We start from the raw sequence: 22,402 nt of genomic DNA on the forward strand, positions 1-22,402 counted from the left end.
TCAGAAAGAATCAAGAGTAAGCGTTGGTGAGTATAAGCAGCAGGAGACTTGCTCTTATCAGTTATGTTTTGATATTGAATTAATACTCTTTCAGGAGAAAGAAATTGGGCAAAAAGATAGATTAAAAATAGTACTAAGACATCTTAGAAATAGCATCCTGATACATAATTTCATAAGGCTTCCTCTGCTTCTCAGGCAGCCTCTGCCACAGCTGTAGCCCACCGAGATGTCACAAATCGGTAGAAAAGACCTTAAACAAGCAAACAAAAACCACCCAAAGCACCCAAAAAACCTCTGTAACAACCAAAACTACCTACCCTTGGGTGCCATTACCCTACCTACAAGATGATGAGACGACAGCGCAGTCCCAGTCACTGCCTGCCCCCCCCGCAGGACCCTTCCCCAGGGACCGCACAGCCGGGGCCCCCAGCCCAGCACTGCACGGCTCCCCAGCTCCAGCCTGCACATTGGCACAGCCAGTTTGGAGACAGATACGCAGTCCAGGACTTTCTACGCCCAAGAGCTGTGGTTTACATATCATTTTGAAGTTTGCTTTTACGACCTGCATCTCGTAGATCTTGGGGGATGATACAGCCAGAGCTAAGGTGGATTTTGAAACGCGAGACCACAGCCGGATCTGCAGGACGCACTGCAGTGCTCTGCATGCACACGACAGCGACAGCATCCTGTTTCCCTTACGCTATGTAGAAATAGAAAAAAACCCTAAAGAACTGCTGATAATGGGTGTGCACTCCGCTCCATTTCCTGAAGCATTTAATTCTTTGAACAGAAAATGAGTACTTTCCAGCTGAAAAATAAATCATTATCTACTTCCTTTGGTGATTTACAACACACTGTATTTTTTTAATCTACTTCATTGCTAATATTTGTAGTCTCTTCCCAATTCAACTACACTCAGGATTCATTTTTGTATTTAAAACTCACAGCCATACTGATTAGAAAAGGATCCCATTTCTGTTTTTGAGAAGTAAGTTTTACTTATTACATCAGAAACCTGAAGTCACAGTACTTCATGAGGCAAATCCAAAAAAGCTTATTTCCTATCAGAGACCAACAGGATAGTTACAACTTTATTAGCTTAATCCCATTGTTTACAGTTTTCTAGGTAGTTAAGAGAAATCTTCTCATACCAAAACATGAAAATGTGTTTTGGACATGTTCAGCAAAAAAATAAAGTATATTAAGATGTGAAATAACAGGGAAAAAAAGTGATACTTAGATGGGCAAACAGTGCAGGTTTGAAAGACATGAAACTCTGTATAAGGTTATTTCAAAAGGTAGCGATTGTTTATCATAGAGCCAAAAACGGAGCGTGATGAACAACTAGCTTTTGATCAATTACTATTTCATGCAGAAGACTGGAATTTAAACTTTGTTAGACATACAGAATTTAATGCTTTAAGCATTGGGATTTTAAAAGACACATTCTGAAACTAAATACAGGAAGAAGTGCATTTTCCTAACTCAGCAGAACATGGCTTAAATGTTCAAAAGGTTCTCAAGCTCAGATTCAACAAGTAACGTCCCCCTAACACAAAATAAATAAATGCATTTTAATAATTAAATCAAACCACTGAAGTAAAACAGAAAGCAACAGTCTCTATTGTCCGATGAACTTGACCAGCTTACGGTGCAAATTCCCCTCCAGCGAGCGCAGCTGAGCGAAGCGCTGGGCTCTGCCCAAGAGGCTAATAAAGGGGATTTATGCAAGCATAATCCCTACCTAAAGGAAAATCAGTTTTGCATAAATAGAAGTTCAGCTTGTTAAACCAAGGAAGGAACCAAAGCCATTCAAAACAAGGTAATCAGGATACGGGACAACGAAGACTCAAGAGAAAGCAGCAGCCCTGAGAGGTTGCCCCCAGCCCCAGAACAGCCGAGCCACGGGGCTGTGCTCATCCCAGCCCTCTCCGCTCATTGCTCAAACTGCATTTTCCTGAATGGCTATTTAAATACAATGCACATGGCTTACCTAGGATTTGGCCCAAATACCTGTCCCAGCCCGGTTTGCCGACCAGCCCCGCTCCCCGCCAGCCGCAGGAGCGCTGCAAGGAGACGAGGGCTGGGAGCCCGAGGCTGCTGCTGCTTCCACAGCTCTGCTGGGGGCCAGAACGCAGCCGACGCAACCCCAAAGCAATCGACATTAAAGGCAGCGGCTACTTTTAAGCTGTCAGTGGAATAAAATAGGCAATCTTTTTCACACTCCTCAGGGCAAACCCTCGAATACGTTACGAACTGTTAAGGGGAAAAAAAAAAAAAAAATACTTTCAGCTTCTTTCGGAGGAAGCCTACACAGAGAGTTCCCACGTGTCTCCACCAGCCACATGGCTACCGTGGCAAAAGCCACCACCAACCTCACCTACATCACACGTTTAGAAATTAAAAGCCTGCCAAGGAGTTCCAGTTACAGGAGCTGGGGCCTGAACTGGAAACGTGGTAAATAGTTTTCTTCTGTCAAACAGGACTGAATGCAAACTATCTTAAGGTAATTTTTCCTTATTTTAAAAAGAGATTTAAGCAACCCAAATTACAACCTTGCTTCAGGAGCTAAGACTCCTCCAGAGCCTTTTTGATGATTTAATACATACAACTGTGTGATCTCCTTTGGGTTACAGATTTTGTCAAGTGACTGAAGGAACAAAGACAACTGTGAAGAGTTCAAACACCTCGGAGTGTGAAGGCGGTCTGCAGAGTGCCACTGCCATTCCCAGGGACAGGCACGCACGCCCGCGGTGCAAAGCTGAACCCTTCCTGCTCACACGCACGCATCACGGGAGTGACACACCACAGACCCTTAAACATCCTCCTTTCCTTCAGAAAGGGATAAGCACATTTTCATACAATAACCTAAAATCCTATAAAAGTTCTGGTTCTGAGGGATTTGAGAGGAGCAGAGCTAACAAACCAAGACACTCGGCACAGCTACAGTAAGGGAACCTCTGCTTCATGAAACAAGACCCAGGGCTACTCCATCTAACGAACAGCTCCCAGAGCCGGAGCGGAGGGGATGGAACAGGCTCCCATCCCACCCCCCAGCCCCTGCTGACGCTGCCCTCTCACACAGAGAAGTGAAAATAAAGGAACACTCAGTGCTTTTCCAAAAAAAGGCTATTAATACTAATGACACTTCAATTACAAAGCACAGTTTGGTCAATAAGCTGAACACGTCCTTTCTATTTGCAGTTCAAGTTCATCGACTTGGATTATGACCCGTACGCATGCGAACGGCACAGAGGGCACCGCGTACAACACCACCCTGCTCCAGGACTCGAGAGACTTCACAGCTGACCTTCAGGAAACGTCACGGATTTGTACTTCAATTTCCGCTTCATACATCTGGGAAAAGCAATGTTAGTCTCCATTGTAAGACAGCTGCAGATTTACAAAGGACATCGTTTTTGATAAGTTTGGCTATTATTTTTCCTTAACTTTGTAGTAAATAAGTACTGCTAAAGCACAGTGAAAGAAGAAAATGCAAATACTGGAAAGGAGTTAAAAGGAGAAAAAAAAAATTTGTTTTCAATCAACTCCCACCACTTCCAAAGACCCTTAGACTTCCCATACATGTGAAAATCTGGTTTCATTGTGCCCCATTGCAGGTGTTGGACCTCAAATAACAACACTGAAAATAAAAAACAATGCTAAGGAAACTTGCTTCAACACAAACTTTGCTATACAGCAAAGAATATTCTTAGAAAGAAATTCTGCTCACGAATTCCTGTATGTTTACTTACAAACACTTTTTAACCATTTGCAGAAGAAAAAATACTCCACTTACATCTTCAGTGTCCTTAACCCGTAAAATCTGTTCCCGCAGGTCCTGTAAGTCGTTAAATGTGGACTGTGCTGTTATAGAATATACTAGTGCAAACCCTTGACCATTCTTCATATAGAGATCCCTCATTGCTGTGAATTGCTCCTGCAATCAAGTATTTTTAAAAGTAATTAGCTAATGAATGCAGCTAATGAACATTTACATAGGAATACTTTTACTGTAATGGAGACAAGAATATAGTACCGCACAGCATGCATTTACATTTTTATCCCTTACAGAAATCCACTGAAGCATGCAAATTTAATAAAAGCATTCACACATCTCTTTCCCTTTGTTTTTTTTTTTCCCTGATAGAGAAAAAGGCTTCCTAAAAAAACAGGAAAAACATCAAGAGCAGAAATAAAACTACATCTGCAGATGGACTGTTGTATGCCCCAAACCATAATACAAGGTGTTAAGATTTGGCCAACATATTTTGTAGTGATCTTTCATTTATTTTCCGATATGGTGTTAAGCACGAGTCTGCCATCAGACCAATTCCCCAGATGACAGATATGGACTGGAAGTTCATTTTCTCCTCTAACACAATACCGAAACAGGCCTAGGTGTCACACACTCGCAATTTATTATAAGCACGACTGCGTGGGAAGGCACTGCCTGATCACCTCTGAACATAGGCAATTATATACTAGTCACCTCTAGCATGAAAATGGCTTAAAGGTTCAATGCAATGAAATGCAAGAGCAGGCTGGAAAATCTGTACCAGATCAGAGCTGCCTTTGTCCAAGCCTGTGAAAGGAAGCTTTACCAGAACTGTGCAGCAATGATTTCTGCTTCCACGCCTTCACATTGCTGTTGATAATTTTCAAAGCTTTCTAAATAAAACTAACTTTTAGGAAGCATGTCCTCCCCTTGTGATGTGCACTCAACCATTACAAGGTCTGTTTACTTAGCGACAGGACTTGGCATGGCAAGGGGAGTTGCTGCACAGCCCCAGCTGCTCTCAGGCTGGAAGGGTGACATGAGCCTCCCAAAGCTGCACAAGGCAGCACCAGGCAGGTGCCACCCGGGTAGAAGAGTATGCCTTGACAGGTACAAAATCTTTACTGATTAAATCCTCTCCACGTAGGCTGATGTGATATGCCGGGAGACAATCCCTATGCATTGCCTGGAAGTGGCTTCAATCCGTGTCTGTGTATTCTGGCCACTTGCAAAATTAACATACCCGTATCAGTACGCTGATAGCGAGACGATGGATGGCAGAGAAGAGGTGAGTGGCACAGGATGCACTAACCTTTGCATCCCAGCACTGGGGCACCAGCTGGGGAGCAGGTTCACAATGCTGCTGGCAGGGCTGCAGAAGGCTCATTCACCACACTGGGTTTTGGGTTATTTAACAAAATCATTCAGTTGAAATTATTGCAGCTGATCTATTGTTTTTGCTCGGGCAGGATTATTATACCAGTATAAGTTCTATTCTTAACATCTCATCTCATTCTTAACAAAGAAACTCCATACCAATCAGAAAAAGAAATTATACTTACTGTCCCTGCTGTATCGAGGATTTCAAGCATACACTGTTGGCAGTCTACTTCCACTTGCTGGGGAAAAAAGGGAAGAGACAAACGCAGTTAGAACTAAAATGTCTGAAACGGGACAGGCAAGAGGAATCTCAGCTTAATTTTTACTTCTGCCACAAAGACCTCTACAAGCAAGCCAGCCACCTGCACTTCCCTATGCTAGGAGAGGCACCGCTATTAGAGGATTAATTACGCCCCAAGCCAGGCATTTGGGTCAGCTCACTTATGCTCCAGGACTCTGTTGATTATAAAGGCTTAAATGAGCAGCTTGTTGTAAACATCTCAACTTAAGTGAGAGAAAATCCACTCTTACAAATCAAAGGACCTTAAACTTCAATTTTTCATTGCCGCTAGGGGAGAAGGGAGTAAGGAAGAAAAGAAAAAGCCAAATATCTAGTGATCCTCGCAGTTAGGCTTAGCAAGTCTTCCACTCACTGAGAAATGTCTCAGAGGGAAATTCCAGGCAAGTCAAATAAATTTCACAGCAGAACTCATACCACAATTTACATTTAATTATCATAGGCACAAATGCTTATACTTTTTGGTTTATGTTTTGGTGCCTTTAATTATGGTAACATTTATGCTAATCTGTAAAACAATGGGTTACTTGACAGCAGTTGAGTGAAGAAAGCAGCTCTGTTGATAGAATTACATAACATGACAGCATCAGGGATACTGACAAGGACTTTTGCTCAGCAATTACAAGCCTGCATCCAAAATGGCCGTAAAGAATTTTATATGCCTTCAAACCAAGCAGAACGCATTTGAACTAAATGGCAAAACAGCCATTCCTAAAAGAAGACAACAAAAGGCAATTGCTATGCTACAGTAATATAACCTGCTGTGGTGAATGGTGTATATAACCTCTGTAACAACTTCTACAGATAGCAAATATTGATATCTTTATGTTTTGAAGTAATAATTATATGTCAAATTACAGCAAACAGATCTGAGTAACAGTCTGACCCCAGTTTGGTTGAGCTGTTCCCATCCCCAGGCATCAATCAGAAGCACTGGCAGGAGGACGAGCAGTACACTCATCTGCCAACCACCTCAGCTCATATCCCAGTACCACTGGAAGTTTGTGATGGTTCAGGAAAATACACCAGACTGATCTCTGGGCAGGTGTAGTAACCTCTAATGAAGAAACAGGCAAACAGTGGAGAGCTGCAGCCTGAAACTGCCTCAACTTGAGTCATCGGAGACAGAGTGAAAGCTCTTGGTTATATGGAGTAAAAGAGGTTTAATCTTCCTGTTCAATAGAACTAAGTTAGGGAGCTGTCCAATTAACAGCAAAATTTGTCATTCCCTGATAATTCAGCTTTATAGTAGCTGATACAACTTGTCTGATTGCACTCAGAGGCCCTAAGCTAATAAAGTACTCTGTAAAGCCAAAGGAAACCTTTTCCAAGACTGATGCTTTTCTATGCATCGCTTTCCTGCTGCGGTTTTATGCAGCCGTAACATTTTCTCAGAAAAGACCCTTTCTCACTCCTGTAAGCTTTTGTTGCATTATTAAAAAGAAGCAAGCTCTTTGAGACTTGAAAGAAATAAAAATGATGTTATTTTACCTTTCTGTATGAATCTTCTATTGTTGGGTCATATTTTTCAACAAAAATTCCCTGAACGAACTGTACAGTCTGTGGAGAAAGAAAAGAAGAAAAAAAATAAAGTGAAATGAACATGACCAGTAACATTTACCAAGAAGCACTTTATGAAAAAGTAACAAAACAAAAACTACTCAACGCTGCTGTTAAAATTCAATAGTGAGGAGCAGAGAAAAAGACATATAAATTTTCAATTCTTCAAAATAAAATTTGTGTACTTTCTGTTGTATTAAGAATCACTTTATTCAAGCATGTTTTCAAAACTGTTTTGAAATGTAAACTGTTTGCTTGCTTGCTTTTTTCATAAAAGGTGATATCCTCAAAAATGCCTGTGACTTTAGAAGAATAAAAATGACCAAATATGGAAGACTTGAAATGTAATCAGAAGAACCGGCAATCTGTATGCTGTGGAAGAGTACATTGTGGAAAATCCACGTTTCAATTCAAATCGTATTAGAGTAGTGGAGCTACTCTGGATTACATGCCCAGAGCACAGACATGTTTCAGAGCAGCAAGTTAAATCTGGAGTGTCTCCAGATACTCAATTTGTATTAAACCATTAAAGAAGGAGACATCATTCATTTCGAAGAGGAAGTCTTTCTTCCCCTATATAATTATTCAAAGCAAATCTACTCTAAACATTTCCCATCAAGTTGTCATTCGGATGCGGCCCATCTCTGGACATCCCAGTTCTGTACATGGTGTGCTTTGGCTCCTGTGAGTCCGCAGCTTTACTTGTCCTCTGCAAGGCAAAGCTTGCTTTTCCTTTTTGCCCCATGTCCCCAGGCTCTTACCTACAATAATGTACTAATGCAGCAAAGGAGTGTCCGGAGGATTGGTTGATGTTTGTAAAACAAGGTGGTGTTTCTTTGTAAAACTAAGCACCAAGACCCCAGGACTTAATTTTGTCTTTTTAAAAATGAACACACATACCAACTATCTATCTTTTGCCAACTGAACTTGCCACAATTTTTTTAACACAAATTCTTCAAAATCACTACCTGTTTTGAGAAGCTGTATTTTATCTGGACAGAAGGCTGAGATTTTTCTGCAAGAGGGTTCACATTTGTCATACAAGTACTTGCAAGCTTTCAGAGAGTGGCATAAGCCAGATACATGCAGAACATCTCACTGTATGCTGGAAACTGAGCAGTACCTCATGGTTTGCTTTCTTTTAACATAAGAAGAAAAGATTTCTAGTACTACCTCATTTAAAAATCATCCGGTATCACTAAATAAACCTATTTTACACTCTTAACAATCAAAGCCTTTGCTTCTCCAATATTTTGTCACACTGAATGGTTGTCCCAGTCTTCCTTTCAGATAACAGATCTCAGCAAAATCATTATAAGATACCACTATTAACATGGATTACAGTGTTATACCAGCAATGGAAACTAACAATAAGAATTGTAGGTTACTGATTACATTTTAGCATTCTCAGCACAGCTGCTAATCAAAGAGGGTCCAAAGAAGGCTGCTATTTGCTAGGAGGCTAGCATTTGAGCACTGAAGTCGGTCACATCTGTACTGCTCTATTCTAGGAACTGTGTTTGTGAACCAGCCGTCAGCGCGAGAATCTGACAAACCACTCACAACATTTCATCTTTCTACTATAACACTCACAGTCTTATTTTATATCTGCAAATACAGTACTGCTCTGAAAGAAAATTAACTGAACCCATGTATTCTCTTCTCAAATTGTTTTATTTCTAATAAATCACTGTTCTAACTTTTGTTATTTCAGCTGGTGCTTGTGTGTTCACACAGACACCAGTTACACACTATCATAATTATGATTATATTCAACTTCATTCATAACCTATCTTACTATGTAATATTCTTAATCTCTGATGTACTGTACTTTTATTGACTATAGGAGGAAAGAGAGGCCAAAGGAGAAGATACAAATCTGAGGTTGTTTTCAGGTTATGTGTGGATCTAAGACTTTTATAACTTTCCCTTGGTTTGAGGGTGGTGCATCCCAACTTTGGTTTCCAGTTTATATAGGACTATCCACAACTGGATGCTCTTCATAACACTGCCTACCCACTGACACTCCAGAAGATTTTTGCCCTCATTAGAAATGGGGAGAAAACTACTGTACAGAAAACAAAGAAGTTGCAAAATAACTGTGCCTTAATAACTGTGAAGGTTTTTCTGCTATCCAGTCATTGTTACCACAAGGCACAATCGCCATCATATCGGCACAGAAGAGTTAAAACAATAAGGAGGATTTGCAGTGAAACAACACCGTATTGTAATCTACACTCAAGACTGTAAAAACACAGAACTGAAAACAAACACCAGCCTCTTTGTTAGACAGTTTAGTTTATCCAGTTCAAAGAAAGACATTTTAAAGTGACCTCCACATTATTTTAAATCCCACCTTGTAACCTCTCCTTGCTAATGCTTGTAAATAAGTAGAGTCATCTTGAAAGCTAAATATTATTCACTCTTAGCTGCTAATTGGCACTTATTGCATCCTGTTATAAGCATAATGGATCAATGTTGCATATGAATTACAATATATGCTTACTTAGAACCTAGACTGTCAAAAAGAATTTAACTTTTGTTTACCGGACTAGGTATTTGCATTTCGGCTTTTAAAAAGGCCAGTGATGGATGCTGACTCAGACTTCACATTACAAATAAGGAAATCCAAGTATGTCAGACACTGAGTAGTTTTTATGTACAGCGTATTAATAAGTGCCCTATTTTACCTAGTGGTCTTTCAACGTTATGTAACAAAAGGAAGATAATCAAGGGGATGCTGGTGGAAAAAGTAATACAGATTGCTTAAGTTGCTGTGGAAGAACAGACTGCATCAAAGAAATTTGACACCTACATCTTGTAAAGGTTAGGATGGGATCTCTGAAAGAATACATCAGATTTGATGCATAATTGAATAATGTTTCCTCCTGTTCATCTGGATTCTGCAGGTGATTTACCAACATTATTAGCAGCCCATTTCAGCAGAATAAACAACAGCACAAGAAGCAGGTCTACGACATGAATGGCTGGTCAGCTATTATCATCTTCTGTGAAAAGGTACACTGTATAGTTCCTTGTTTTAGATAACTTTACACTTGACCAGTTCTTTGCCTTTCTTGTTGGAGTGAGCTGCTTGACTGATTTGTGATAAACAGGTGACAGAAATCTCTCTTAAAATGCTTTACTATCAACTCTGCTATGTAAACCTCTTATTAGAAACAACACAAGTACTTAAGGAGTGCAAAGTGTCATCAGTCTGCTTATCCTTCTGCAGTGCATACGCTGGAGGTGACTTCTCTTTCTGTCCTGTGTTTCCAGTCCAGGCTGCCCATTTGGGTTCTATCCAGGATGGAAAACACACAGCCTTCAAGGCATGCAAAGCTGCAGCCATCACTGATTCACTGCCATGCAAGGCAAGACTTCATGCACTGTTCCAGTGTAGGTTAGGCTTTTCATACTTAGATACAGACATTCAGTCATTTACAATACTACACCCATGTGCCAAGCAGAAATAAAATGCTATTATAACAGCGATTAATCGCCTGTTGCTTCTCCAAAACCATGACACAAATTCACAGATATTTCAGCAGTGTAACAGTGGCTACGTGGAAGTCACTATGCGTGTTAAAAGTAATACAAACATCCCACTGCATTTAATGAGCATCATCTGCAATAAGATAGGCCAGCTTTGAAGTTTGTGATTCAGTTTCAGAACTGCTTCCCGAAACTCACCAAAGCGGACTTCCCCACACCTCCTGAACCAAGGACCACTAGCTTGTATTCACGCATGGTGTGGTCTGTTCAAATAGCGACAATCTGGAAAGCAGGAAAAAAGCCAACAGTTAAAAGCATACCTGCACATACAAATTTATGACACTGTCTTTTGAAAGTAGCAACACACTCCCCTTCTCCAAACACTCCCGAGAACAAAAATCTGTTTGGTAACAGCTACGGTTTTTATTTTTCCACCTGGGCACTCAAATTTAGATGGCTGCTCCAACAGCCCCAGTTTATATGAGATGCCCAAAGCCAGACCTATTAGTCTGCCGGTGCTCAGAGAGGAAGAGAATGAATAATACACCATGGTACAAACACGGCGCAGCCACATGCGCCTGCTCCCAGCGGCACTGGGCAGCACAAGCTCTCGCTGCCTGTCCTCTGCATTCTCCGTGGTTTATAGCGTAAAACAATGAGTACCTGACAAGAAAATTAGATTAGAAAGATGCAAGTAGAGAGGTTTACTTCTCCCACCCACCCCCAGCAGGGAAGGATTTAGGTCAGTATTTTCCCTCTGGAAAAGGTCAGGCCTAACTTACAGCTGCCAAGGCAGAACCTCTCTGCTTGCCCAAGCAAGGACTCTGCCTTTTTATGGAAATCTTGCAACTCCCTCCACTCACTAAGCAGCACCAGAAAACTTCTCATTCTCATAGAGAATCCCTGACAAATAAGGCAAATGACAAAGCTGGTGATAAACATTTTACACTATGTTTACGTTATAAGCCAGGCTGGGCTGTCCCTATCAACAGTGCTCAAGCAAACAATGACCTCAGCACCTAATTATCTTCCGCCTCTTCCCCCAGCAAGATAGCACTTTCTTCCCAAGTAAGGCTTCAGAAACACAAGTGCTATAGGACTGGGCAAGCTGCGTTTCTCAAAGGCATTTCAAACTAATGCTGCCGCAGGATTTATGGGTTCACTGGCTACAGTTTAAGGATTGCTTTAAAAATAAAAATGGATTCCAAGTAGTTTGATAGAGAAATGTATCACCTTGTCGACTACCGTTAACAACAGTCTGCAAAGAACAGGGATCGTATTTTTAGCTTTGCAACTGTGGACAACTCCCTGACAATCTGTGTCTCAAGTTTATATAATCATTAAATCAGGACAGGTTTTTTTCTATCATTTAAACTCCCAAGGGAAAGCTGTAAAACAGAGAGTCAAGAGGAAACCCACATGCTGCCGCACACCCATAGCCAGTCCCCACCGGAGCTGCATCGGGACTGGCAGCTGGAGACCCTGCCCAAACATCCTACTTTTAACCCTCAGCCCTCAACCACAGTATGTTTTATGGTCTAAACGTGACAAGTACAGCTTTAACAAAAATTTAAAAATCCTGCATGCAGCTGGAGAGAGGCATACAAATTCTGCAGTTGGTTTAGCACAACTTTAAGCTAATTTTTAAGTCAGAAGAACAGAAATACAGGGCTTGCCTGTATGCACTGAAGCTCTCTGCAGTCATGTAGCCAAGCTCCCTTCCCTCACCCAAGCCTTACAGAGGGAATAAAGCTGAAGCTATCAGCAGCAGCCCATAGTTTTAAGCACCTTGGGGTGGTTTTTCTTCAACTCTTGAAGTCTACGTGAGCTGCAGTTGCTTAACTCCATAGAAATTGTGAAATTAAGTCAAACTGAAAGGGATTTTCCAGAACAGTAACTTTGAATATCTAAAAGCAGAACAAGCAATGTCTATGCACTCTAGTACATTGACAACATTTTTGGTTAAAATTCTGGCAGCTGTAAGCTCTTCTGCTTGAAAATTTCCCCAAGAAGTAACATTCACTTCCTTTCTTTCAAAAATCATGATTTTGGATGGGAAGGAGAGAGGAATTCCAATTAGCAATGGTTTTCCCCTTGATAATCCTTAGAAATTAAAAGGTGATGCATTTTTCATAAAGTATAAATGCAACTTATTGATCCAGTTTTACCTTCCTACAGTTCCACAGTCTGTTCAACCTAAGAAAACCCGGAAAGCAATCAAGCTAAGGGTTAAATTTAGCTGTGAACTCTTTCACTTCTTATTTATAGTAAAAATACTTGTGGGAAAGTTTCAGCTGGGAGCAGTACAAGACTTACTTCTCATTTCTTCTCTACAGTATTTGCTGATTTTTTTTTTCAGGTGCAACAGGAAACCAAGATCCTGAAATGCATGAGCCTTATTACTGTAAAACCCCACACGCCTTAATTATCTTGTAGCTCTTTCACAAGGATGTTAAAGTTATCTGTTTATGCAACATGAATAGAGTGCTCAAGAAATTACTATGCTGCATCCTAGCCAACTTTTCATTTGGCAACTGTTTATGCCCACCTAAATACAGTTAGACACAGTAGCATTCATTTCCACCCAGAGCTCTATGTAGTGAAGTTGCATGCTGTGAAGCAATGGCTACGTTTCAAAATGGAATGAAATTACGGGCAGTAAGTGTTTTGTTCAAGTCAAGAAAAGAATATGATCACTAAGCAGTGTAAAAAACCCAATTTTAGTGTTGTCGTAAATGTTGTGAAACCAGTCTCATTAGTTCTGGATGCTGTGGTGCAAAAAGATAAAGCAAAAGCTGAGCATGCCTCCTTGCTCGTGCTCCCTTTTCCCATACACAGCCACCTAGCTACGGCAGAACTACTGTGGGGCACGGAGCACGTTTCATATCAACCCATCACTGCCCTGAGCAGCAGGCTCTCTTGTCCCCGCGGTATCAGACTCTCCAACCTACCCAGCACCTGTACAGCCACTTTAAATTCAGAGTAATAAATTGGTAGGGTTCAGATTTCATCTATAATGAACAAACTCTGCTTCTGCACTGCAAAACACCTGACACCTCAGGATTAACCTCTTCTTTTCTTTATTCTTTAAGAGGAACATCTCTTTTCTGCTGCTACGGCCACCAACGCTGCCTGGCAAGTGACAGAAATGGATATTCAGCTATTCACAGCATCAGCCCCAGGATGCCCAGCTCCTTCCTCAAGAAAGAGTATAGGGCCACACCCTGTGAACAGATGGAGAGGTAAAGAAGAGATGCAGGATGTTTGTTTTAATATACAAAAATGAAAGGCAGCGCAGACAGGGTGGCAGAAGGATCTCTGAGAAGGACCGGCAGATGGACGCAAATGCAAATGAAGCTGTAATCTGAAACACAGCTTCCAGCGCCCGCTCACCTGCTTTATTCAGCCAAGCACTCACGCACTCTCTTAACGGCACGAATCATCTTTCACCCTGTTGCAACCGACTGGCTGAATCAGGGTACAAAGCAGCAAAACTTTCAGGGTATTTCTCAACCAGCAGAAGCAGCCAGGCAGAGGCTGCCGGGAGGGTGGCGTGGGGAGAACAGCCAAGGCCCTTCAGGAGATAAATCTGATGCAAAAATTAGCCACTCCGGTTAAAAAGTTTCACCAGCTCATCAAGAAGTTTATAATTCAGGTGACGGGGAGAAAGAAGCATAAACAAAGAAGATAAGCGAACACAGCACTGAAAGAGAGTGGGTGCAAGAACTTCACACGAACCTGAAATGTGACATGCACCCTGTGAAATGCAAATGCCTAAGTACAAATTTATACATCTGAAGAAGGCAGTTTGTATTTATTAGTTTCTCCTTCCTTCTCCAAACACTGATGGAGCTATGAGTAGCAGGAGGTGCAGATATGCTGCTCAGTGTGAGGAAGACAGTGGTAAGAGCACGTGGTCTGATGGCTTTGCATAACTTGATGGAACGTTGGCCGTAACTGATGACACAATCTCCATTAAGTAGGATGATAACAAAAGACTTAAAAATCAAAGCAGACACATTCTTGACTCAGCCTTAAATGAAAAACTGTGGACTGTAGTCATAGATTTTTATTTTGTACAATAGCAGAGGACATCAGAAAAGACAGAACACAAAACTTCAGGGTTTCTTTTCCCCGCTACAGGAAACAAGATTCAGGCAACTTTATATTTTAAACAATGCATTATACACTCATCAATTCTTAAATTTCCCCAACTGCCAACGTTTTCACAGTTAGCAATTTTATTTGAAATATATTGAGAACATTAGAAAAACTCATACCTTGGCATAAAAGATCTCTCATCAGTGTTAGCAGCCCTACTGAAGGTTTTTCTAGGCTCCCTATAAGGGACTGAAAAAAAAAAAACCAAACCAGAATTAATCATTTTTCAAATGACAGTATATGCAAGCATCAAATCTTCTCTTTATGGTTTCAAACCAAAACATGCCTGTTACAAAACTTGCTCTTTGCTTTATCAATTGAGCTCTATGCAAATTCTGAATACTTGCATCAAATTAACTTAAAAACAAGAACTCCAGCACAATTTAACCTTGCCTCTAGGACAGTGAAAGAATTTGGGGGGCCGGGTGGAATCCAACAGCAAAACACAATTTCTACTTGATTATGTCATTAAAAACCACTTTACCAACTGGATTTGCAGTTAAGGTAAACCATAGGAAGTCAACAGGAAATTGAACTTTTTCAGGTTAAAAAGTGAAAAAGTAAGCTCACAACTGTAAAGTTCGCATTTCTGTTTCATACAGGACTGCACTGGCTTTTGGAGCCAGAAGTAAAACTTGTCCCTGTGCTATGCAGCCAGAACCCCAGTTCTGGCTCCCCCTGGAGCAGCATCAGCTCAGCCATCCAATCTCACGTTCAATGACAAAGCTTCAGTCTGGAAACAGAGTAATCACGGCTGACGAGTCTCATTTTCCAAGACCCACAGCATATCTACCGCTCTGCTTGGGGCGGGCTGGGCCAGACGCAGCTGAGCTATGAAGCCAAAACGCTCCTACACCTCCGGCCCCCGCACAGGCAGAAGAAGAGCTGCAGCAGCGCAGGACCACGCTCTGGCTTGGTCCTCCTCGCCTCCCATCAGCTCAGGCAAGGGCTGCTCACCCTGCTGCCGCATTGGCTTGAAATTTCATTTAGGAGCACAGGTTACTTGCTGTTTTGGGGGTTTTTTCCCTTTTTTTTTTTTCCTTAACGAAAATTTCAAGTTCCTGATTTCTGTCTCCCAGATTTGAAAGCTATAACATACAGTCCACAGACATGGAAGGAAAAGATTGCCATCACAGGCAGAAGTACTTCTCTCTTCTTATGCACTGTTTTCAAATCATTATCTAAATGGCTTGTCTGTTGTTTTCTTTACATCAATTTTTACTGGATTTATGCAAAGTTGCCACTTCCATCCACAATCCCTTGTACCTGTTACTTGATGACATTGCATTGATTGGTGTTTGCAAGAAGTTCACACATATTCCCAAAGTCTCACTTTTTTGCTTTTCTCTGGCAATGCCTTCTACCTCGATACCATGGATTTCATCCCCAAATATACACTGACAGCCATCCTCCCTTGATTTCTGACCGTTCATTGTTCAGCTAACCCAGGGGTGGGGAATTTTAAAGAACAGTTCAACTCCTATTGAAAGTCAACAGGATCTGGGCTCCCACATCCCTTCTTCCAACTTACTTGAAACTCCCTCCCCACCAACTTTGCACCTGCAGCACGCCGCGCCTGCGCCAGCGTGGGAAAGCATTACTCCAGAAACCCGGGGAAATGTGTTTCTGAAGAACAAGCTACAGATAACAGATCAACAAAGATATTTAAAAACTGAGTCAGTACTAAATGAGTCAGAAGGCCACGGCTGTATGAGAGGCGAGGGAGAGGCAGGGCAGAGGGGGAGGCATCTGCTCCTCCGCAGCTCCCTCTTGCCGCAGTGAAGCTGCTCGGGCAGGCGTTGGCATTTTGGGCAGGCACTGGCGTTACATGGCAGCTGAAGCGGGGCTGGAAACGCCACTGAGGGTGCTGGCTGGGCTTCCACTGCACGCTGAGCACATGTCCGATAGGTAGGTTTAAACAGACGCAGCCACTTTTTAACAGATGAACAGACTCCATCCATTCTGACAAACGGGATTAATCAAACCCTCACCCGAAAGCTGGCTGCTACGACCTCCAAGCACTCGGGAGCTTCCCATGCTCTCCAGGTTCTTTCTTCTCTCCTGCAGTTTGTTTTTCCCACAACAAAAAGACAACTTTCTTCTGCAGGAGAGACGGATGCTGCTTAAGTCAAATCACTATGTTCCTGCGGACTTTTTCTCCCTAATATACCCTACAGAAGATTTCACTTACAAAAGACAAACTGAGGTCAGCCTAACCCTATTTGAGGTTCTATCAAGTTTGCAATGCATTTTAGGAGATGAAAACTTAGTACTTTCTACTATCAAGAAAGCAGGAGAAAGCCAGCTATGTTTAAAGCAGCCCAGCAACCCTGAGTGATTTTAGAGGGGAGAAACCATCACTTAACCGCTCACAAGCGGCATTGCCATAGTAAAATCCAATGACTGTTGCAACACCTACAAAGTAAAGTTTTTTATGGAATCCATCGGGTTTCTTTAAGAAACACACAACGCCTGTACAACTGCGTTGTACCTCTGCAGCTGAGCAGCATGATCTCTGCGGGGAGGCTGCACCGCAGACCGGTTCCAGGCACCGTATCACTGCACGCAGGAAACAGAAGCATCAGGCACTGATGCTATCAGGGTCCCTCTGAAACGAATCCAGCATCCTGTCCCATACCTCTCCAGCCCACACACGAGCCCTGCCGTGCCCCGGCCCCCGCTTTCTTCTCTGGCCACCCAGGCAGCCCCACGCTGCAGCGAGACAGAGGGGACAGGCCGTCCTCCCAGCCCTGCCCGGGCAGCACAGACGTCACATGTGTGACGCTACTTGAAGAGCATCTACAAGCTGTGAAAAAAGAAAAGAGTGGAGGGGAGAGCATGGAGGTGCACCCAGACAGAGGATGCAGCATCCTGACGGTCCTCAAGAGCAGGACAAGTCCCAGAGCCACTGTCCCACTGCCCCAGTAACCCTGCTGGCTCCTCATCCATGTGTTTTAAAAGACTGTAATACTTGTGGTATCACAATCCTTTGCTCAGCAAGACTGAACTGCAGCAGCAGCAGTGATACTTCAAACAGTAATCATAGCCATGGCTACACCCTGCTGCTATGACAGGCAAAAGGTCTTCTGTCTTCAGCCTTTTATACGTTCAGCGCCAGCTACACCAAAGTCTCTACTCACTACTAAAAGCCTACAGCTCTGTGTTTCTCTGTTTCTGGAGTATCAGACCAACATCCATAGGTAAGTCTGCCAAGCAAGTGCTGTATTGCAGGAAGCCTCATATTTTGCTTTTCCCTGCCAACCCCAGTTCTGGCTCCCCCAGCCCTGCCCAGGGTGGAAACCAGCGCTCACCGACTCCTGAGCCAGCAGCCCGGGAAGCGCAGCCTTATCCCGAACGTCGATGGGCAGCCACTGCCTTTCACTAACAGCCCAGGCAGCAGGGTCCCATCGCGCTCGCAGGCTTCAGCTGCGTAAGGCAAGGTGGTATTTCCCAATCCGCAGGCAGGGCAGGACACATGCTTGCGCTGCGGGGGCACAGCGAGACAAGCCCTTGGAAAGCATCCCTGGTCCTTCATGCCCCACTGAGACGGTCTGGCTTTATGTGGCTACTTGCTCTTCCCAGGAGCATCTCTGAAAGCTTCCAAGGGATAAAAGAAGCAATTGTTCCCCTTTTAATGCTAGAACCATAGGAAGTTTAAATGAAAACCTAGTAATTTGGTTTTTTTTCAAAATATTTCTTTTTAGCAGCTCTGCATCCAACACTCCAGAGCTGCGGGCACATGCCACCTCGGAGCCACAGAAATCAAAATGTTTTATAAACAGATAATGAAGCTGTCATAATCCTTGTCAAATATTTTTCCAAATATCATAGGAAGTGAGTCTACAGCAAAGCAGAGTTCACTCAGGCAGCTCTTGCTGCAAGCATGTGCTTGGATCCAATCTGTACACACCTGAAAACACAGGGATTTTAGTGAAAGCACTGACAGTCTCAGCTACAGGACTGAAGACAGGTGACAACTCAGCAATGCAGACTGCATTTTCACTCAAGAAGCACAACGCACAGCCCTAGTTTAAAAAAGCGTGAGAGAAAAGGAACAGAAAAAAGCAAGGCACCGAATGAGAACACACCAAACCACAAACATCAGTTCCTAGAGACAACATGAAATGGCCTCTCAAGGTGCAGCTTCTGCAACCACGTGCAGTGTTAGCCTGACATGTATTTTGCTTTCTTGCTGTTCCCCAGAAACATGCACTGGGATAGAGGAAGATAGGGAAAGATGTCCCTGGGATAGAGGAGAGAGGGGCAGGGAGCAAACACAACTTACCCAGCCTTAGGGGAGGGGAAAAAAAAAGAGAAAAAAAAAAAAGAGAGAATAACCTTCTTTGGAGTGCTGGCTTGCACATCACCCACACCTCCCTTTTTCTAGCGGTCTGATTTTCACATGCGGAAACCAAAATATTTAACATTTCCAAGGGGAAATGTGCTGTCAGCATTTTACAGATTTGGGAGAGAAACGCGCAGATGTCTGTGTGAACTCCAGCACCTCCCATCTCGGGCTGGCTGTGCTACCCCAGCAGCCATCGCTTTCCCATTTCCCCGAGAGAGGGGCAGATTCTTGGGACGTTACAGCCACATGTCTTGGTTATTTTTACCCTGGCAGTTAAATACAGAATCATGGCTACTATAAACAGACCTGTTTAATTTTGAACTTGTAAATGTTCTTCATGCCAGTTTTTTAAGTTATTATAAACTAGGCCATGAAAGGGGGTGGATTTTTTTTTTTTTAAAGTGTCTACTAAACATTGCTCAATACTCCACCAAAATCCCTTCATTTCTCATAGTCGTGTTTGCAAAACAAACTCAAATCCAGCCCTTCTGCAAAGGAAAGATTTACTTTCCTCAAAATCACACTAAAACTTACAGATGCCCTCCACAATAAAAAAAAAAAAAAACAACAAACAGAAAGAATGATACAGCAGCAAAGGCTGGAAGCACAAGACCCAGGGCTCTACCCTTGGCTTCACTGAGGACCAGCATTTGCCAAACCCTAAGCTGCAAACTGCCAGCGGTACTGCGCCGGTTCAGCCGCACGGCTCCGGCACTGCCGAACGACAGCTCCGCTCACCATCTGCTCCTTAATTTGTTATACACCATGTTCTTAGATATTAAATTATTCAATGAAGTCAAAAGCACATTAAATACTTCCCTAATATTAATCAAAGCTGTCAACAATTACTCAATTGTTACATGTGAGCTACGGAAACGTGCCGGGAAGAGGGATGGCAGATCACAAATGAAAGGGTGTTTGTCTGCAAATCACACAATTAATTAACAGACACCTCCCCTAAAAGTTAGCAAGACAAACACCACCATAGACTTAGCCTGTTAGTTAGCACAGAGTTTACTTAAATAATAAAAATCACTGCCATAGACTCACTTGCCAAGTCCCTTCCCCAAGGCAGTCAATCTCCCTGTCTTTAGGGTACACAGAAAACCTCCTCCACCTTCCTGGAGGTCATCAACACCAGAAAAATGAGAGGGAAGGGGAAAAAAAAAAAGACAAAAAAAAGACCAAGACTGAGCAGAAAGCAGAACTTCAGCATAACTTCCAAGTATAAGTTGACAAACTTCCATTCACACAATCTTCAGAGTCTACCTCTATTTTATTACTCGTTATCACTGTGGTATCTGACACCAAAGTAAAAGTAAATGTATTTTATATATTAAGATTATATAATAGCATACATCTTTTATACATTATGGCAAGAATCTCACCCTCAATTTTACAATTTTACCGGTAAAAACGTTACCATTTCCACTGACTGCTTTCAGCATCAAATCAAATACAAATCAAGGCAACAAGTGTATAACTAACTGTATGCATAATGATGTTGCAGGATGAGTCACTACCCAACTGTGGAGCATTATCCATTCTGCAGTGTACATCCAGTCCCTCTAGGTTTATAAGCTTTTGTTCTCCTAAATTCAATGCAGGCCAAAACCTGAGTTATTTCTTGTCAAAGCAAGGAAAACATTTTGGTTCCAGGCAGGAATTTACATTGCCTAATCCACCTACTTTATACTTTGGTAACTTCAGCATTAGAAAACAGGTACTTCAGACATTCAGAAACACACGTACTCCTCAGGGGCAGGGGAAGCCTAAGTACACCAAAGAACTGAAGCAACTCATAAGTGAGTTCCAATTCCCTACAATAAGACTTAATTGAATCTAATTCTGAACCACTACTGTGCTAGAAAGCATTTTAACAAAGTAACTATAAACTGAATTCACTGTGATTAGCGAAGAGTAACAATATTTCAGTATTGTGACATTCTAACATTTCTAAAAGAGAACTTTCACCAGTAATTCATAAATTTACAAACAAGAAGGCAGCAACATTTTATAACGTAGCTTGTCCATGATTCAGTAATTTAAATCTAAATACATTTTTTTGTTGTTTTTGAAGTCCTAGATAAAAACAAAAAAACACAGCGAGAAGCATATGCAAAAAATAAAGCTAGTTTCAAGCCAAATAAGCAAACAGGTATTTGAGAACACAAGAGAAAAACGACATTGTTCTGAGGTGTTATTTGAAGCTTTCGACTGGAAAAGGCAAGAGACCGGCCTTCAAATCGTGCACACATCCATTCTCAAAAATTCAAGTCCCGACCGCGTGCTCCTCTGAACCACATCCAAATAGCCAGTTTCTGCATAATTTCACATCTTCCGCGGTGTATTGTGAAGGTTACTGATGCAGGGCCAAAGCCATAAAAGCCTGGGCTAAGAGTAAAGTCCTCTAGCAACAGAGTCGTCCTTTCCGACTTCAGTGTTGTGCTGAACTGGAGCTTTGAGCAAATTAACTACAGCACACACAAACAAGCCAGAGAAACAAACTTCTTTGAAAACAGCGATAATTCTGTAACTTGAAAGAGTGATCTTATGCACAAATATACCGAGATGGATCTTCCTCAGTCTGTAATCTTTTCTGCAGCCAGCTTCACGCTGAACTTGCAATTTTAAAATACCATAACATTAACTTCTATGGAAGTGACTGCCTACTTACTCATTTTAAATTGCTTTGCTATAGAAGCACTCCAGGCAAGGAACAAGTACTTTGGGCAGCTAAAGCTTGCCATGCTGAAACGGCTAATTTATTTTTTGTCCTATTGGTCTGCATTTGCAGAAAGTTGCTAGGGACGTGTGCCAGACAGACAAAGACATGGGAAAGGAAGCCAGAAGCAAAACTCAAAGACCAACACACACTGCATCCCCAAATTAGAACAAAACGCTACGTCACTCGCTGTAATTGGCAGCCTCCCCTCCAAACGGACTGCAGCACTGCTGCTGCAAATTTAATACTAATGAGCACTGATCTGCAAACAGGAGAAAAGACATCCGCCTAAACTGTGCAGATTTAGGAGAAAACAGACTTTTCTCAATTATATATATAAAACAGTTTAATAGAAAGTATTGTGTGGCCACATTATGGAAACAGAATGGCGATGAATCACACAGCTAATGCCTGTGTGGCAGACAGCCGGCAGAACAGAGGTCCTCCCAAGCAACACCATGGTCACACTCAGCCATTTCTCCTCTTCTCATCTAGAGCTACTTGAGTGTGTTCAGCAGAGGGGTTTACACAATTCAGAGGAGTTCTTGACAGCTCTTTCAGAAGAAGAAAAGAAAAATACTTCCTTTCCCCCTTCCTCATCAGCAAAACATGTAAATGTTAAAGGGCATAAACATTAGACATAGAAGCCGTTTATGG

At 42.3% G+C, this 22,402-nt stretch overlaps 1 protein-coding gene across 4 annotated transcripts in view; it reads right to left on the minus strand.

Annotated features, from left to right (window-relative positions):
* Positions 1 to 22,402, minus strand: part of RAP1A (RAP1A, member of RAS oncogene family) — a 41,744-nt gene that overhangs the window by 7,561 nt on the left and 11,781 nt on the right. Inside the window, exons 1-6 of one of the 4 annotated variants that reach the window (XM_010578921.1) lie at positions 16,664 to 16,737; positions 14,792 to 14,861; positions 10,710 to 10,793; positions 6,948 to 7,016; positions 5,341 to 5,397; positions 3,800 to 3,940 (exon numbers count right to left, since the gene is read on the minus strand). In XM_010578921.1, the coding sequence (XP_010577223.1) occupies positions 3,800 to 3,940; positions 5,341 to 5,397; positions 6,948 to 7,016; positions 10,710 to 10,766 (324 nt within the window). In that variant the 5' untranslated portion in view covers positions 10,767 to 10,793; positions 14,792 to 14,861; positions 16,664 to 16,737. Of the gene's footprint in view, positions 1 to 3,799; positions 3,941 to 5,340; positions 5,398 to 6,947; positions 7,017 to 10,709; positions 10,794 to 11,293; positions 11,316 to 14,791; positions 14,862 to 16,663; positions 16,738 to 22,402 lie in introns of those variants that run through there. The other 3 variants (XM_010578911.1, XM_010578938.1, XM_010578929.1) reach the window with 3 other exon arrangements.

The sequence above is a fragment of the Haliaeetus leucocephalus genome, unplaced genomic scaffold (assembly GCF_000737465.1).
Source record: "Haliaeetus leucocephalus isolate CR32 unplaced genomic scaffold, Haliaeetus_leucocephalus-4.0 Scaffold68, whole genome shotgun sequence".
Lineage (NCBI taxonomy): Eukaryota > Metazoa > Chordata > Aves > Accipitriformes > Accipitridae > Haliaeetus > Haliaeetus leucocephalus.